The following is an 18,945-nucleotide window of genomic DNA, read 5'->3' on the forward strand; positions in this document are numbered from 1 at the left end:
TAAGCCCCGGACACAGGGACGGATTCATCTGATGTTCTGTGATCACAGCAACATGCCACAGTTCTTGTATTAATGTGAACTGTGCTGTTTATGCCACAGTATGTGCGTGTGTGTGTCTGTTGGTACACACACTGTGCTCAGAAGCTGTATTTGTTGTGACTTCTTGTTCTACAAAGAGGCAGCGAGGAAGTGTCTTTCATTCAAGGATGTACCTGCTCTCTTCAACTTCTCAACCGTGAATTAGAAAATACTTGCAAGGTCTAAGCGCCCATTCAGTGATGTGATAAAACAAAGCTCAGCATCAAGGAAATGTCAGCATTTCTTTGAGGAACTAAACGGAACAATCAGTTTGAAGTAATCCTGTTTTATTTCCTGAGAGTAAAAACATAAAAGCCATTAATCCTTTTACAGGTGTCTTAGTCAACATGTCGTCTTTATTTAAGGCTATTTTCTCACAGTTTCCCAGGGAAAGAGAGACATCATGTTCAGTCAGAACAACAGACGGAATCTTAAACTCCCCCAAAAAGCAAAATTGCTAAAACAAACATTGAAATATGCAGCCTGCTGTGTTGTGTATACATGTTAGGGTGCCATGCACCCCAACGTGTATACACAACTCAGTTGTATACACACTCAGCACTCCGACTGTGATTATTGCCGACATCAATAGCATAATGTTATGGAGTGTGTTGCTATTTTCCGTCTTCTTCCTTCAGTGTTTGTGTAATGGAGCTCGGCCTTTTCCGGTTATTGTGTGAGAGAGGGGTGGTGGTGGTGGAGAAAGGGGGGGTTAGGGTTAGTGGCCGGAGTCTGACAGAGCAGGCAGCCACAATATCTGGGACACACACGCACACACACACACACACACACACACACACACACACACACACACACACACACACACACACACACACACACACACACACACACACACACACACACACACACACACACACACACACACACACACACACACACACACACACACACACACGACAGCCTGACTGGCAGACAATCTGTTGGAGGATCAGCATGAGCAAAAAGAATATCTGTCCAACTAAATACACTGATACGCAGAAAACACAAACATGCATATTTGACTGTTCGGTCGCACACTGACCAAGTCTACTGGGGGTACATTTATGTGCGTAGGCGGACTGACTGACCAGAACCAACCAATCTTTTCTGCCTCGATCATGAAAAGTACACCGGATGTTGTGAGCCAGTTCAGCTGAGTTTAGAAAGGGCAGCGAGTTAAGTGGGAACGAATGACTGCACAGTATGTGACGATGACTGAAACACTGTGGATTGGAGTCAGAAGGCTGGAAGAGGAAGAAAAAAACGTAAGAGTGGATGAAGATCAGAGAGAGAAGAAGACGGGAGTTAAGAAAGGCAGTGTTATTGGGGGTTGTGGCCTGGGATAACTCTAATCCAGACTATCCAGGTCATTTGTCTTCCAGTTCCTCATACACACACACACACATATACACACACACTCAAACAGTAGTCTAGCTCATCCACCGCCACTCTGGATCCCCATTTACAAAACTGACAGTAAGACTGGGGGATAGGATGAGGAGAAAGAGGGCGAAAAGAGGAGGGGGGGTGAAAGGGCACGTTAGGTTCTGACCTAATGTGCAAGAGAAGAGAGGAAAAGGACTGGAGAGAAGAGACACTGGGAGATGAAGGCAGGAAGAGGGGGGGCGAGGGTGTAGAGACCCAAAATAGAGAGAGAGAGAAAGAGGAAGGGAAGAATGAGGCCTTGAGCAGGGGAAGGGAAGGGGCCATCCGAACGTGACAGAGAAGTTGAGGAGAGAGAGAGAAAAAGAGAAGAGAATCAGCGTCAACACACTTCCTCTCTCAAGGAAACACGCTCCCCTCCTCCCATCTCTCTCCTCCTGACTCCTGCCTCGTTCTGAGGCTTGAGAGCAGGGAGGGTAGCGGGGGAGCAGGATGACGGGGACGTGTCGGAGGGAGAATCGAAGGGAAGAGAAAGAGTAGCGAGTCAAGTAGAGGTCACAGAAAGAGGGCAAGATGGTGAAGAAGAGGGGGGAAGAGGGGTGAGAGGGAAGGACGGATGATGGAGAGAGAGAGAAAAAGAGAGAGAGGACCTCCTGTGGATCGTCATCTGCCACATCCATCTGCCTGTGACCAGTTATACCGGAGTGTTGCTCCTAATTCTTAATCGCTGTTAATCCCTCATCCATCATCTCTCTCTCACTCAGGCTTTCACTTTCGGCCCCCGTCCCTCACTGCACAACTGCCCGCTGCTATAATTAAAGCTGCACTGTAACTAACGGTCGGTGCCGATTAATCTGTTTATTACGTTGCCTTGAATTGATTCTGGTCATTTACGTCACATATAACGTCTTGCTCAAGTTCACAGTTCTCTGTCCACAGGTCAACCCCGTCCTGAAATGAATGGATGGGTCCAATTATACACAATATTCCAAAGTCAAATCTGGCATCATCAAATTTACAAATTTATTTTTCCAAGATTTTAAAATATTCTGTTCAGAAGCATGTAAAATTTAAAAAAGTAGCAAATTCTCCACGTGAAGAAGCTAGAGTTTGAGCATTCTTGGCATTTTTGATTGAGAATTGACAAACAATTGATTGTCTGTTGAGTTAATCCAGTGACTAATCCACTTGTTCCCACTCTTATGTGGCTCGCATATTCGATTTGTGAGTCCAGAAGTGTTGTTCCTTTTTTTTTAGTAGTAATAGTTAGAGGCTTGAACTGGTAAAACTATTCAAAAATTACAGAAAAGCTATCAAACTATGTTTTTGTCAAGCTTTAATATGTTTTTCTTTCTTCTTTTCTTTGTTGTTATTTCATCTACAATCGAGACTCTTCTAGGGGTACTCCAGAAATGCAATTTCTTGCATATACTGAGACACATTTATGTGCTCAAATCAAAGCGACAGAGGCCAAGATATTCTGACTTGTTTGAAACTACTGAATCGCATGTGGAAACAGGGTAAAATACATGTGTAAAATCCATAGACTGTATATAAAGATTCATTTTTCTAGCATCAAATAACTAATTGAAACTAAACTTACCATAAGAATCTGTGATAAGAACTACCTAAAATGACAGAATCCATCTTGGAGAAAAATGTATTTCACTTGTAGAACGTAAAGGAGACACCTGAGAGAGTAACAACCCTGCAGCCTCACTAACCAGCTACTTCCTCTCTCTCTTACATCAACTCTCCACTCCCTATAATAAAACTGACTGCAGTGTTACTTTGTGACAGTTATTGTTCGAAAAGGAGAACTAAAACACAGTGAGCTATAATGAAGAAAATACATTGTGAAGGCAGACAGGGCAATGGATCAACGCTGGGCAATTAACTGAGTGAAATGGAGCTGTGAATCTTTTATTGACGTCCCTGTGTGTGTATGTTTGTCTGTGTGTGTGTGTGTGTGTGTGAGAACAGACCTGTGAAGAGGTCTCCATTGCTGTAGGCCTTGCCGCGTCCCTCCTCATCGTTGGGCACGGCCGACACCTGCTTGGCCGAGGTGCAGCCCATGGCCTCACACTCTGAAGCCTCTCCTCATCGCACTCTCACCTGAGCCGAGGACAGAGAGAAGAACTTTTATAATCACGACAAACACAATAAAATGAACAACGCCGCTATTCTGTTCTTACAGTGTACTTTATAGGTATCGTTCCTCAAAGTTCTGCACTGTTTGTTCAGCAACAGTCGCTGACGCAAACCAACCCTGTCCTCTTTACTCTAAACAAACTGGAGCAGTCGATGTAAAACACTGTGCAGTGTTTTCTCACTGCAAACACTTCAGTGTTAAATTCAACACTTATTGTTTCGAAAAATACATTCAGCTACATTCTGGCCTTCGTGTATATATAGTTACGAGGCAGGAAACCTACAACACATTATTTCTTTCCACTTCACACAAGTGTCTCACTCACTCCTGCTGCTCAGAGCCACAAACACAGGGCGAGTCATCATAATACACACAAAGTGAAGTGAGCATTCATAGGAAAATGTTGCAGGTTATTACATGAACTTTGAGGTTCTTTTAAAAAGGTTAAACTTGACCACTGTCATCGTACGTGAAGAACAGGAGCAGCGGGGCGGCTCAGTGGGTAAAAAAAACAACATGACCTGATTTGAAGTTGGACTGTCATGAGATCGTTTATCTGAACACATTATTTATTTCTAAACATCAAAACATTGCAATAGCCGGCTGACACAGCATCTACACAAACAGAACAGTATATATTACATCTCATTTAGCTGACGCTTGTATCCAAAGCTACTTACAATAAGTGCATTCAACCATGAGGGTACAAACCCAGAACAACAAGAATCAAGTAAGTACAAAGTGCTACATGTAAGTGCCATATAAGTGCAACTTCTTTTTATTTATTATTCTTTTATCGAAAGTGTAGTCGGAAAAGATGCGTTTAGCGCGCAGTGAGGGAGCAGCAAGCCGATTGGCAGATGCAGAGCGGCGTGGACGGGCTGGGGTGTAAGGTTTGACCATGTCCTGGATGTAGACTGGACTCGAACCGTTCACAGCACGGTATGCAAGTACTAGTGTTTTGAAACGGATGCAGGCAGCCACTGGTAACCAGTGAAGGGAGCGGATTTGTGCATGTTATTTGTGACATACTGTATATCAAAGGCTGCTTGTTGCCAGATATTTGTTATAAATCTTGGTCATTGTCACAGCAACAAAACAGAAGAGTTTCACTGTTGTTGGGGTGTGAATCTCTGCTGACACATGCCACTATAATGTACTATATTATAAATACACATACACACACTGATCTACAACAGTTTTTGTGTGTTTATTATTGAAAAAAGCATTGCGAATTGATTTCATGGCAACTGGTGCGAATGAAACAAAGCTGTAAACTCTCCACTCTGACATGTTATCGCCTTATATAGTTGAAGTGGAGGAGAACTGAGAAAACGGTTATTTATTTAGACGTCCAGCAGACACAAAGCACGGTGACATTTATTTGGAGAACCGTCGGCCCAGCATGCACTCTTTGATCTGTTTTGCTCTCTTCCGACTAATATTAATCTCTTTAGCTGCTAAATGTTAAACTGTGTTCTGAGCAGGTAGTGCAGAGTTTACTGAGATGGGTTTTTGTGGCGTTGCTGAAAACAGCTGTCTGCTGTGGCAGGAAATGTGGTGAATGAGAGTGAGCCAAAGCAGTAAAGTCACCGGCCATGAAACCAGAATTATGAATATGAATATGCTTAAATGCATTCAATAGAGTGTAACAGTGAGAGCCCACCAGGTTTGGAACCAGGCTGAGCAGCTACGAGATGAATCGTGACCATAAAACATTTGATTCGGAGCAAACAAATGTTGGAAAACAGAATAAAAGGTGAAGGAGTGTGACATAGTTATTTTAAGTGAGAAGGAACTATGCATCCCATAAACCATTGCGAATTATCCCTTCCCAACAACTTCCGATTATAGCCAATCTGAGCATAGCCAACATGATTTTCATGTTACATGTGAGGATTGTGGGCGGTGTAGTACTTCCCTGCACGTATAAAACACATTTATCTAAAAATGCAGTTGATATCATATAACATTGTTTCCCAATCTCATAGCTTGTGGTAAATCCAACTGGGAGGGTTATAACATTATGGCTGATAATTAAAAGCTCTACTTAGAATGAATTGAGTATTTACTCTCGGAACCGCACTGTTGAGCTCTATACAAGCAACTCTTTTCCCATTAGAATTTGTGACTGCATGAATTTCTGATATAAAAAAAATAAAATGCTGTTGATTCCTTTGTCCACAACTATTTTAAATATTAAAATATAACCATGTGTTGGCCTTGTTGAAGCATCTTGAAAGCCAACATCTGTTGCTTCACATCATGAGGGAAGGAATAAAATACTGAACATTTCACACGTCATTATTATTATTCAGAAAATAAAAGTAAAACCTTCCCACCTAGCAGGACAGCTAAGACGAAGCCGTCGCAGTGTCACACACACACATTACACTATAGACAGTCTCCGTGTCACTCACACATGCCATATGCTGTCACTGACAGAGCCCAGCTGACTGCTGCCAATTTAAAAAATAGACACAGACACAGAAAGAGGCAGCCAATGACTTCCCCCATCTCCAAAAAGGAAAATCTGGTGCATGAGCGGAGGACGAGTGCCAGATGAAGAAGGCTGGAGAGGCAGAAAAACTGATGACGAAAGAGACGGATAAAACAAAGACAGCGAGGGAAGCAGGTGGAGTAGACGAAGGGGGACATAGGGGTAAAAGGAAAAGATGCAAAACAGTGGGGATGGAAAGAGGCAAGGAAGACAGACAAGTGCCGAGCTTCAAAAGAACGCCGCTGCCTGCCCCTCCTCCTGCGAGCGTTTGAAGTCCACAGTGTTTACTCCTGTGTTTGGGCTGCGGCCGACCAGCCTCCATGTCCCTGGACACAACACAAAGCACCAGGTGTACAGGGTGCAGGGAGTGGTGGCTGTGCAACTACGCGTCTGTGTGTACGGGCAATGCAACCGTATTTTATGTGGTTATGGTTGGATAGTCCAGGATAATTCCAGTCATTTGGCCGTTAATTGCTAATTAGCAATTGCATTAAGAGTTATCGCTGATATTTTGGAAGACAGTTGCTACAGAGATGTAGAGGGGTGAGAAACAATCAGGTGATCACACAGACTGACATCATTATAGCACTGTCACGCACACGTTCCCAGTTCTCAGCAATTAACTTGGTGAGTTAGGGCTGCCTGTCATGTTTTATCACGCTGCACGCCAGAACAGCCGTATTTTCATTTGTCTGTGTGTGTGTGTGTGTGTGTGCAAAATATAACTCAACAGTGCATGGACAGATTGTCAACAAACTTGAGGGTGTGTTGACGGTCAAAGGTCAACAAATACATGGTCCGAAAAACACATTTTCCAACACATCTCAGCAAACAGTAGAGGTAGGGAGACAATCTAAAGCTTATATTCCCCATCAGGTGACGTCAGGAGGAAGTCACAAGTCAGAAAATCACATCGCGTTAAGTTCAAAATGAAATTTGCATTCAATAGGACTATTGAACACACAACCTGGAGCTAAAATAAATAGAAAAATACTTCATGATCATATGGTAGGAATGACGTTATTATGATGTCAGAAAATGACCTCATATATTATAGCTCCCATGACCTTTTGAAACTAATAACATTAGTGACACGTTCCGAGACTTTAGAATAACCAATCAAGATGTCATGACATCATGGTATTATTACAATATCGCCCTTCAGATTCTCATTTGAAACTTGAGCTACTATTCAATCTTGTGAAATTAATTTACTGTCCCATTTCATACTGCAATAACAGTTACGTCTTCACCCCTGACCACTTCTTTGTTGGTTGGTTGATTTGATTGTTTAATGTGAAATCTACGTAACAGATTTTTCTGTGTCAAGAAAGAGCCCATTGAAGTTCGGGCTGGATCCGGATTGGAGCGCAGTTCCAGGAACTTTTAATCACTTTTTTTTTTAACATTGGGAAATTTCCCCAGTAACAATGCATGAATTGTGATGACAAACATTTGGCCCATTTAGGGGGACTGATATCTATGAGTCCGTGAAATTTGGTGCAACTTGATTGAATCGAGGGGACTATTGGGTTATTCTTTGATCAATCAATAAATGTAAAGCAAAATCATCTCTGGAGCCAGAATTGAGCTTCCACATGAATTCCTAAAATTGTTAGCAGAGGTTGCACCTAGAGAGACAGAACCAAGGCACACAAGCATGCACACGCACACACAAAAACACAAAAACACACACGGTGGTTTCACCTGTGGCCTGTTTGAGAAACCTGGTGGAGCTTATCAGTCTGCTGCAGGCAGCCTGGGACACCTCTTACTGCGACTACCACTCTGGAACAACTCAATTATATTTCACTTACACACATTCACAGAGACACACACACACACAGGATGAAGGTCTCAATGTAGTTTCAGTCACATCGTCTCAAAGAGACACTAGCAGTGAAGTTTAAAAAATAATCTCATCCAGCATAATCCGTCTCTTGACAGGTCGCAAAAAATGAGGATTTTGTGCCGGGGAAGATGAGGTGTATACCCGGAAACCGTGCCGCGGGGCTGCGTGTTGCCTGTCAAGGAGTATCAAAGTGCCGTGAGCTGGAGACAAAAAAGCCACAGAGAGAGATACTGAGACAGGGAAAGAGGGGAGAACAAGCGCAGACAGCCAAAAAGACAGAGGCCACAGAGACGGAAACAGTGAAAACTCTTTTAACTCTGGGCTATTAGTGTAAATTCTGAAGTGAATATTAGATTAGCAGAAGCTGAGAGACTCCCTTCTGAAACCCACTGAAGGAACAAATGCATTGAGAAAAGGGAGCAGCCTTGATAGATTTTAACTTCCAAAGGGTCTCCAGTGTGTGGGCAGCATCTGTTTGAAGGGCTTTGATTTGCGTGTATTGAAACATCAAATTGTGAGTAGGAGCGCGCTAAAAATAGACCCAGCCGTCCCAAAGCTGTTGTTTGCAGGGATCATGCTAGACTGTGTGAATCTGTAAGCCAAGCTGCTATTACTGGGGGTCTACACATGTATGAGCTACAATATACCTATGAATAAATAACTGTGTCCTGTGACAGGGCAAAGGATGCAGGGACATGAAAATCTGCTGTGTGTTGAAATTCAAGGAGTTCTAACTGGCTGGCTTTGTCACAATCAGACACAGCAACAGTCTATTTTTATTAGTGCACACAGTCTCTTTACAGTTCTGAGGAAATCTCAGAATTCCTCACCCGAGACTTTCTTTGGGAGGTTTGCTTTTATAAGGGACGCGAGCTGTTGATGTTGGCACCATATCTGAATCAAAGACCAATCATGTGCAGATTTGTTTGGGATTTTGTCGTCTCGAATGTGCAATGTTTGCCTCACAGATGCCCTAAAAAGCTAGTTAACAATCTCAAGGAGACCCAAGATGATTGATTACTGAAGTAGAAAATAAGAAACTAAAAACTGTGTTCAGCTTTCAAATCTTGGTTTGTTGTTTTTTGTTATAAAAGAAAAGAAGTTGCATTTTTACCTCTAAGGCCTCAAAAGACAATCTTCAAATGAAATAGTCACAGAGGGGAACATTACTTTGTGACTGAACAACTCAGCGATGCACCAAGAAGACACCGCTTCATATCAAATTATTAAAACCATAGAAATGTTGGGAAGCGCCGAAGTTCATTTGCATGTGTTCCACTGTACAATGAGATCAGTGCGGACACTTTTAGCATCGGAGACGTTAGCTGGAATCAGCCCGAGTAAGTAGTGAGCCACTCGGTGCCACATGCGAGACCACAGCGGGGCGTTGCTTGGTGTTTGTTTAACCCACAGGAAAGCTGGACTGTGCTGCTCCCAGCTCCCTGCAGACAAAGTGTGTCAATAGGACAAGCTTAGTCTGGCAAGTCAGCCAAGACCCTCGCACCGAGCAACTATCTTCCACTCCTGCTGTCAAACACACACACAAAGCACACAAAGCACACAGGCTGAGCCAACATGATCTGAGAACCAGCTAATGTCTGAAGGGGATAAGAGTTCTTAATACCGACTGGCACACGACCACCTCACAATCCATGCAACTTGCTCCAGATGCTTAACATTCATCTCGGGGCATATTCGCCAAAGCCACGTAGTAGCCTAATTTAGAGATATAAATAACACTGTGATGTCAGCTAGCAAGTCTTACGTCATCTCTTGCTCAACTTGCTTCACATTTAGCAGCGAGTCTCACGTCAATGTTTCCCTCCATAAACGATCTTAAAAACATGAAAAATAATAGTATAAACCTCAGGGGCACAAAGACCTCTAACTCCAAGAGGCATCCATAACACATGGCAAGTACCCAAGCCCTTTAAAAAGGAACAGGATTTGGCAAACACAGAGGCTTGTCCATGCCTGCATACCTGGAGGTGTGACATGACCTGCTGAATAAGTCTCCTTTACGAGTCAGTTTGTCCAAGGAGCAACTGAAAAAAAAAAAAACGCACCGCGCAGGGAGAGATGTGAGTGTGCGTGCTTGCATAAACACACAGCGTGGAGACAGGCCGAGCAGTGTGCAGCGCGAGGGTTCCTCAAACACAGGGTTGTGCCAGAGGCAGCAGAAGCGACCGCAGAGCCTGAAAAACTGGCTGAGCAAAAGTGAGAGAAGGAAGACGACTATAGGAGGGAGGGTTTTTCGGGGAGGCATGTAGCAGGTTATGTTCTGGTGTGGATTTGATTTCCTTATTTGTGTATCAGTTGTTATAATAAGGCTACTGTAACAGGTGTGCCTCAGGGAGAGTCCGGGCTGCGGGGGCCGGTCTCGCAGCGTTTCCCCACCTGTGACACGGCAGAGATTCATCCTCTGCTTCATCGCGCTGCTCTGCTGGTCTTCACTGCTCTGCATTAATCTGCAGTGACTAAGTCTGTCAGCAAGTGCAGGGTCTCGCCGAGAAAAAAATGCTCAGCTGAGATGGTATGCCGGCCATTTCCTAACACATCTTATCTCATGATCAATTTAGTGCATGACAGGCTTTACAGTCACACTCATTCAATTTGCTTTATAATAACAGACAAGGTAGTTTTGAGCTGAGGCGAGGCGACCTACCTCTGTTATAAATCACTGCAGAACACCATTACAAAGGTTAAGCGACATGCTCACACATGCTCTCACCAAGTGTTCTAGCCCACTGCAGAAAATACTGCATTTCAATGAGCAGGAGACTTTTACATATTTACGACATCTTGATTTCTTTTGGATTTGCCGCAAAAAATAAATCATGATCTTGAATTTTATCTATCAACGGACTGTCAAAAAAAATTCTCTGCAATTTCCCTATATGCATTACAATTGATGAGTCTGTAAAAAAAAAAGATTAATCTTGCTGCTGATCCCGTCATGCAGAGTATGCGAGTCAGTGCTTCTGAGAAAAGCAAAAGAAGCTTCCATCTGGTAACACACTTCATAAAAGCGCAATGTTTATGATCATTGATCGGTTTCCTGCTTTATTCACGACCTGACATTGTAATTTGGAATGAGGGCATCATAGAACTGAATGATATCGATCAAATGCTTTATCGTGGTTCGTTTATAACGTGTAGTCGTTGCCCTTATACATGGGCAGTCAACACTGTCGCCTCAAAGCCACGTGGACTTTGCATGTCCTGCCTGTGTCTGTGGGGGTTTTCTCTCGGTACTTTGGCTTCTTCCCACAGGCCCAAAAACATGCAGATTGGGGTCTACATGTTTTCCCCTGGGAGGGAGGGGGAAGGTGGGTGGATGGATTTCACTACACATGTTGATATAGTTCATTTCATCAAGGTACTTTATCACAATATTGCCAAATTGCTGCCCTGCTCAATGATTTGCAACTGTGGCACTGAGCCATCATGCAAAATACTTGGACCCTGAAACTGCAAAACAACCAAATTCAACCACCTTTCCAACTGTGACATGTTGACGTTGCATCTGGGAAAAGGGCCCATCAGTGACCCAGAGATATTAAAACGATAAGACAAATCTATTTCATCTTACTTACACTGCTGATCACACACCCCTAATGCAAACACTTCCTGCTGACTAACACATTTCTTATTATGCTGGCTGTCAGCACAGCAAAAATCTAAATGTCATATGTGAAGTAACTTCCCCCCGACACTTGGCTGGGGAATCAGTGCTGTGAGCTGCAGTGGGTTGGAGTGCGTCTTTGCCTCTCCCAGTGACACAGCAGGGCTTCAGTACAACTCCTTGGCCAACGCGCCGTAGTATTTGCTCTAACCACGCAGCAAATGCTGCAGCTCTCCTCTTGTCCCAGTTTAAGCACTCCATCAGTCTGACAAGCCTGGGAAGCGGTGCCAACCCACACAGGCTGGCTGACAGCAGAAGGCTTCTCCTGAGTGGTGAGCCGTTGCTGTACATCCCCACTCTATATCTCCCCCACTGTCTGCTGTTTCCTCTTTCTGACTCTTTCTCATAATAAGGCTGAAGTGGTCAAGTGGGGGGGGTTGGGGTAAATACAGGTGCCCCACTGTTCTGTTTGGTGAAACCGTGGCCAATCTGACTGACAATGAGAGGCACACTGCACAGAGCCAAGACATGTGCTGAGAAACAAGAACAGGTTTCATACAAGTTGTGTCAAACATATACTTTGGCAGGAGGCCTACGCTGTTTCTCCAGGTCCATAAAAAACAGTTGAGCTGAAAGTGAGACGTCTGCAGAGAAGACAGCAGGAGAGATTAACAAAGGAGTCAAAGCAGAAAGTGGTGAGTATTGCAAAAACATTTCAGATTGCCATTAGTAGTCTAACCTCAGATGCCAGCACGGTAGTCTAATTGAAATCTGAGCCGCATTGGGATTCAGTTTGGTGCAGGGAGAACCAGAACATACAAAAATGGATTGTTCCACTAATACAGACGAGGCGTCCGGATAAAATGTCTCCTCTGAGGCCTATTAACGACTGGCGTTCGTATCACCGACTTCTCGCGAGCGAGACGGATTCCCTGGAAGAGCAAAAACGCAAGTAGTCACGCCTGTTTTCTTCCCCCCCCATACAAAGTAATCTGTTCTGCAGCTCCCTGTTGTGACTGAGGTGAAGGCAGGTCGGAGCCTGAGGTGACTGGTGGCTGCGGAGCGGGGGCCGAAGAAAGAGAGGAAAAGTGGGCAAGTAATTATGTGGAGAAATGCTTTAGTGATATTATGACTTCATCCTGCACAGACATGAAACACACAAACAAACCAGTGGCACGAAAACAAGCTATAGACCTGAAGCTGGTACACATACACACACACACCTTTTTAAACTTGTGTGTGTAAACTTGTCTGCAGAGATTTGCTTATCACCTCCCACAAGGAGGTTCTGTTGTCACCCCTGTTCGTTTGCTTGTTGGTTGGTTTGTTTGTTTGATTGTGAGCAAGATGACGCAAAAACTAATGGGCAGATTACCACGAAACTTGGTGAAAAGAAGCGCTATTGGTCAGGGAAGAACCTACTACAATTTCGTGCGGATCCAGGAATTTTTTCACTTTCTTTAACATTTTGAATTGCTTTTTACCATTTTGACTGATTTCTCAGAATAATTCATCGATCTTGCTAAAAAAAAAAAACAATCAGGCATGTTTAGGGGACTGATATGCAGATTATTATTATAAAGTTTAATATGAATGAGTAACTATTTGTTCACCACATTTACAAACAGTGAGCACCTGGTTGATATAGCGGGACCTACTCCAACACAGCAGCCACGCAATGTTAAACATGTTTATGTTTTCACATCAAATTCTGTCTGCGTCGCGAAACTATCACAGCTGGAGAAAAATAATGATCAATTTGTGCATAACTAGCAAGCATGCTGCAGGACAAATGGCCAAACTGATCGGATGAGAGTCTGCGTGTGTGTGTGTGTCCTGTTCCCAGCTCTTCACAGACCAGCTACAGTTGAGCCCGTGTTTCATGTCTCCACGGTGCTGCTGTGATTTACCCACAATGCTGTTCTTTCAGATGCAAACCAGTGTTTTCCCCCTCGTCTTTCATCCTGAACAGCGACACACACGTGCCACAGCCAGGAAACATTTCCCTCAGAGGACCATTCAACAGTTTGTAATCAGCTGTCCGAGAGACTAATGACACACAACGTGAGGCTATTATAATTCATTATCAGCTGACGGTAATGATGCTAGGCATTAGGGTTGAACTTTTATTAACCACATATCACCATGACAAATGTAGGCAAAACCACCTGAGAGGGTTTCTCTCAGAAAACTGGTCAGCCTGGATGGTGAAGCAGATCCTTCTGACATTAACATTTGGATTTGATTTCTTTAACATTATTTGGAGGGTTTTTTTAAACAATTATGATAAGGGTATTTGTATCTGATGTCAATACATGTAAATGCAATATGGTGATAAACAAGGTCAATCAGCTTAGGCAGATGTATGCGCTCTCTAAGTGCTGTTCTAGTCCTGTGATGAATTTAGTTCAACAGCTTGAAAGACTGACACATATATAGCAGTTCTTCTATGCTATTTCACTTCATATTCATCTTTTAAATCATAAATGCATATTTTAGATGCTGACAGAAGAGCTCACATGTGTCAACCGAAAGAAAAGCTTGTCCAACATGTATTACTTTGGCACAACAGAGATTTTCGCAAACAACAAAATGACTAAAACGATCGGCAGATTATCTGATAAATTGGTTGAATATTTACTGTTTGTATAAAAATGGTTTGTTTTAATTTAAAAGACAAAGATGCCAAACAGCTGCTGATTCCATCGTCTAAAAATATGCTGCTTTCCATTGTATTATATATATTGTATCACATTATAGGTGCAGGTTTAATTCCTGCAAGAACACGTCATGTTTTATGATCAGAAAAAGTCTGATTCCACTTAGAAAAGCAGCGGGTAAGAACAAACGTTACATACAAAATAGCACATATAATAATGATCTATTCCCAAACATCATTACGTTTATGCCAAGACTGAAGTACTTATTAAGGTCATGATTTTCCCACTGTCACATGTCTTCATATAAAATAAGTGGACTTTTATTCAAAGGTTGCCTGCTGAATGAATGGGCCCTGCAGAGATCCTGTCAGAGACCCTGTTATCTGTGGTGGAGATGGGAAACAGATGCCTTCTGTCTGATGGGAAATATTCATGCAAAGATTCACACAGCACTTAGAGTCTGCACAGAAGTGAAAATCACCGATAAGATAATAAAATTAAATGGCGAGCCAAATCAGTACTGGGCCCTGTCTCCGCGTTCCGTCCTGACCGGACTCTGAACACAAACTGCAGTGTAAACACACAGTCAGGGACACGGGGAGACTCTGCTGTATCATGTGACAGACACGAGCGCACACAGCGTGCGTGTCGGCTGCTCGGCCGACCCCTGCCGACTCTGAAGGTGAGGAAAGAGCAAGGGCAGAAACAGGCGACATGATCCACTGATACAAACGCAAACAAAAATGTGCACAAACTAAATATCACACACGACACAAGCACAGTTTTCAGGCTTTGTGGTGCATCATTTGCTGCTTTGCCTGATTATTCAGCGAGGGGAAGAAACCGATCGGCCAGCGAGCCCCTCCGTCAAACTGACAGTCACACGGAACCCAGAGGGATCGTGTTGTGCTGGCCTTGTGCTTTCTGCACCGCAATACAGACTCATCACACCTGACAGCACCGAGCTCTGCCATCAAGAGAACACTCAGCACACGCAGAAAAAAACCAACCTGGATGTGAGACGCTGTCATGATGGGAACTCCCTCCCACGCCCACGCACAAGAGACGGACAAGACATCCTGGTAACCATAGAAACCCTCCACCTCCTCACACGGTGACATCACGGGTAATGCATCACGACCCAAACCCCCTGCCTGCTAGACAATCACCTGAACCGCCCGTTCATCAGCTCAAGGTGGAGAGGCCACAGGTGGACAGGCCGGACGGATGGGGCGGGAGGATGATGGTGATGGTGATTGAGGGGAAGAGGAGGAGGACTAAGAATAGATGCTCCTGCTTCGGAGTGGGAGACAGACAGGAAGAGAAGCGAATGAGGAGGAGTGAGACTCTTTGCATTTCAGTCTTGACTGCTTGCTACCGGAACTAAGAGCCATATGTGAGAAACAACTCATAAGCGTGCGGTCTAACACACACACACACACACACACACACACACACACACACACACACACACACACACACACACACACACACACACACACACACACACACACACACACACACACACACACACACACACACACACACACACACACACACACACACACACACACACACACTTGCTATGAGCAAGTGTGGGAGGGTGGGAGAGAGGCAGATGGAGAGTCAGAGAGATGAAGACAGACAGATAAATCAAGCAGGGAGGGGGACTCACAACATCCACTCACAGGATTGCTGGTACTCAATCGTAACCTATATAAACCCTGATGGAAGCGGCTGGTGACAGGATGTTGTGCACTGTAATACTGGCCACAACAACCTACTTAACACCAGGGGGCCGTACAGCCGCCAAATGGATGTAATGGCCTGGTGTTGATCACTTGAGGACATATACAGTACCTAATGGCCATATGGCAGCATGAACCCACAGCGGTAGATAGGGTGGCATGTGGAAATCCACGTTAAGTAAGGTATATAGTAAGTACACTAGTGTCTGAGGAAGTGGGGAAGGAGGATATTGAAAGAGATACAGGATGAGTTTAAACTGCTGAGCTGCAAATGAGCCTGTATCTCACATCTAGTTCTGGCTGCGGTGACTTTCCTCATGTTATCCAGCGGCAGAATCATCATCTAGGGGCTGCGTGCTGAAACAATAACAACCAAAATGGCACTCAGTAGAATGCATGCCGCCGCCAAGGCCCAACAGTCCCCTTCAATTCAATCCAAGCTGCACCAAATTGCACACCCTCCTAGAAATCAGTCCTCTAAATATATCTAACTTGTTTTTCCACCAAGTTCCATGAACACACGATATTATTCCTGAGGAAATTTGTGAAAATGCCCAAAAACTTGCAATGATGAAGAAAGTGATGAAATGATTTCCTGGATCCCAACTAACTTTTAATGGGTTCATTCCTGACCCAACCTTCCACCAAGTTTTGTGGTAACTTGTCCAGTAGTTTTTGCGTAATCTAAATAGACTAAAAGACTTGGGGGTGGGTGGGGTGGGGGTGGGGGTGGCTACTGTATAGTTTCTTTATTCTCAAACAGATTTGTAAAATGTTTTGTTGTTTCTGAAGGATTGGCCATTCTCTGAAATAAGGAAGTTTAAAACCGAAACCTTCACTCAGATGCAAAAATCTGTCTTTTAGGTTGAAAGAAATTATTATGTGACATTATCATTATCATTATAATGATCGATATCAGCAGGGAGGGGGTCTGCTGGTAATCGGTTGTAGACTGGACAATCATTCTCTGGAATAAAGAAGTTTAAAACCTCCACCTTCACTAAGGAAAACCAGTCTTCTGACATCTGACAGTCATTGTGATAGTTATCGATAACGGCCGATATGAATTTCTTTTATCTTGATAACATGTTTTGGCCTTTGTGGCCCAGCCCTGTAGCGGCATGTGTCCTCCCTCTGAGGCAGACATAAAAAGATAATAAGCAGTTTTTTAAGGCTCCCGAAGGCTACTGGTGATGTGTGGTGGCTATTCCCATCCTGCTGGAGGATCTGTGGGCACATACAGAGGCTGTGCAGCAGCAGCAGCAGCCCCCCGGGTCCTGGTCCTGGTCCTGGTCCTGGGGCTGGGAGCTGGGAGCTGCAGCCAAGGCTCAACAGCTGTGTCCAGCTGCGCTACAGGGACACACTGGGCGCTTTGTTTCCCACAGGGGGAGGCAGAGTTGTGGGCAGCGAGGGGGACTGCAAACGGTCTCAGAGAGTGTGTACACAGAGTTTCATTTCCACAAAAGGTTAACGGTCTGTACAGCTTCAGCCGGCCCCAGGTTTCTCTTCCTTCTTCTGAGAGTTTCTCCATTAAAACCCCCCAAAGGGCCTCCGAGGAGCGGGCACACAGGGAGCGGCGGGACGGGCAGGCGGGCAGGCAGGCAGGGAGCCACAGCCAACCAGGATGTGGAGACTATTTGAAAATGAGCCGAGCACAGTCACACACACTCACAATGAGACACGTCTGTGTCCTTTGAGCGCCCGGTGTGGTTGAAATGATGAGATAAAGCAGCGTTAGCGAGCCCCCCCACCCCACCTCCAGCAGCAGCAGGAGCAGGAGGAGCCGTCGGGCTGTTGTAGCCGCTCCTGCTGCTGCGGCGGCGGCGGCGGCGGAGCTGCAGGAAGGGAAGCGCCGGGTTATCACGGCTCAGTCAGGAAACAACAACAAAAGACAGGAGCTGGGAGAGAGAGAGAAGGGAGCCGGAGCGGGGTCTCCACCTCCGGGACGCGGCGAACGAGTGACTCGGGCTCGGTACTTACTCAGATGAACCGGTTCCGCTCGGTCCACTGGAGGGGAGGACAGCCGGTCCGTCTTCCGGCTGTGTGTCGGGCGGGATCTGCGTTATGGAGAGAGAGCTCCGAGCGTGGAGGAGTGAACGTAAACCGCGGCGTGCGTCATTTCACCAGGACGCCACTACTGCGCGCTGCCGCGATCGTGCAGCCATCTTGGCGAAGAGTGCTGCCCCAGACCAAACATCCAGAAAACCCACCAATCACTGCCGGAGCCGAGCCCTTATTTTGGTAACACCAATCAAAGTGAATGATCCGTCCTTTGATCCACCACTTTTAGTGTTTACAGTGAAACATCTGATGGAAATCCATAAACAAATCATATTTTCCTACATAAAATCCTGGAGTGGGTAGTATTGTACACTATTAGAATTTAATGCTTTTTTTCTTATTTCAACTCCATACATTCCACAATAATTGATATATTGTGAAACTTATTCAATTATATATGTGATAAATAGAAGTATTTTATGTCTAACAAGTAGTTTTACTGTTGATATTTTAGGTGCATTTTGCTGAAGATATTTTCTACCTTTAATACAGTAAAAATATAGAAGCCCATTTCTGCCAATTTGTTATAAACCCCTGTAGGTCATTATAATGTGAAACCATCTAAAATCAATGGCTCAATATCACAAAACAATGACTAAATATTTCCCAATAACAGTATCATTAAATATGACACAAAATAATATCTCACTATGTCAAAATAACGACTTACTTACTCAATGTCTTGGTAAATCAAAGTAATGACTCACTAAACCATAATAGTGACTAACTAAATCAAAATGTCCTGGTAAATAAAAATAATGACTCACATAATTAAAGTTACGTACCAATTTAAAATAATGACTTAGTATCTAAAAATAATGACTTTCTAACTCGACTTGAATGACTTAGTATCCCATAATTTCGATTTACTGTCTCATAATTTCAA

The 18,945-nt window shown here is 44.2% G+C and overlaps 1 protein-coding gene across 1 annotated transcript in view; it reads right to left on the reverse strand.

Annotated features, from left to right (window-relative positions):
• zgc:92140 (uncharacterized protein LOC447854 homolog) overlaps nt 1–18,183 on the reverse strand; it is a 28,775-nt gene extending 10,592 nt beyond the window's left edge. The window contains exons 1-2 of the mRNA XM_047343219.1: nt 17,979–18,183; nt 3,447–3,576 (exon numbers count right to left, since the gene is read on the reverse strand). Of these exons, the coding sequence (XP_047199175.1) occupies nt 3,447–3,537 (91 nt within the window). The 5' untranslated portion in view covers nt 3,538–3,576; nt 17,979–18,183. The remainder of the gene's footprint in view (nt 1–3,446; nt 3,577–17,978) is intronic.
• Nucleotides 18,184–18,945: the final 762 nt, after the last annotated feature.

Source organism: Hippoglossus stenolepis, chromosome 14 (genome assembly GCF_022539355.2).
Source record: "Hippoglossus stenolepis isolate QCI-W04-F060 chromosome 14, HSTE1.2, whole genome shotgun sequence".
Taxonomy (NCBI): domain Eukaryota; kingdom Metazoa; phylum Chordata; class Actinopteri; order Pleuronectiformes; family Pleuronectidae; genus Hippoglossus; species Hippoglossus stenolepis.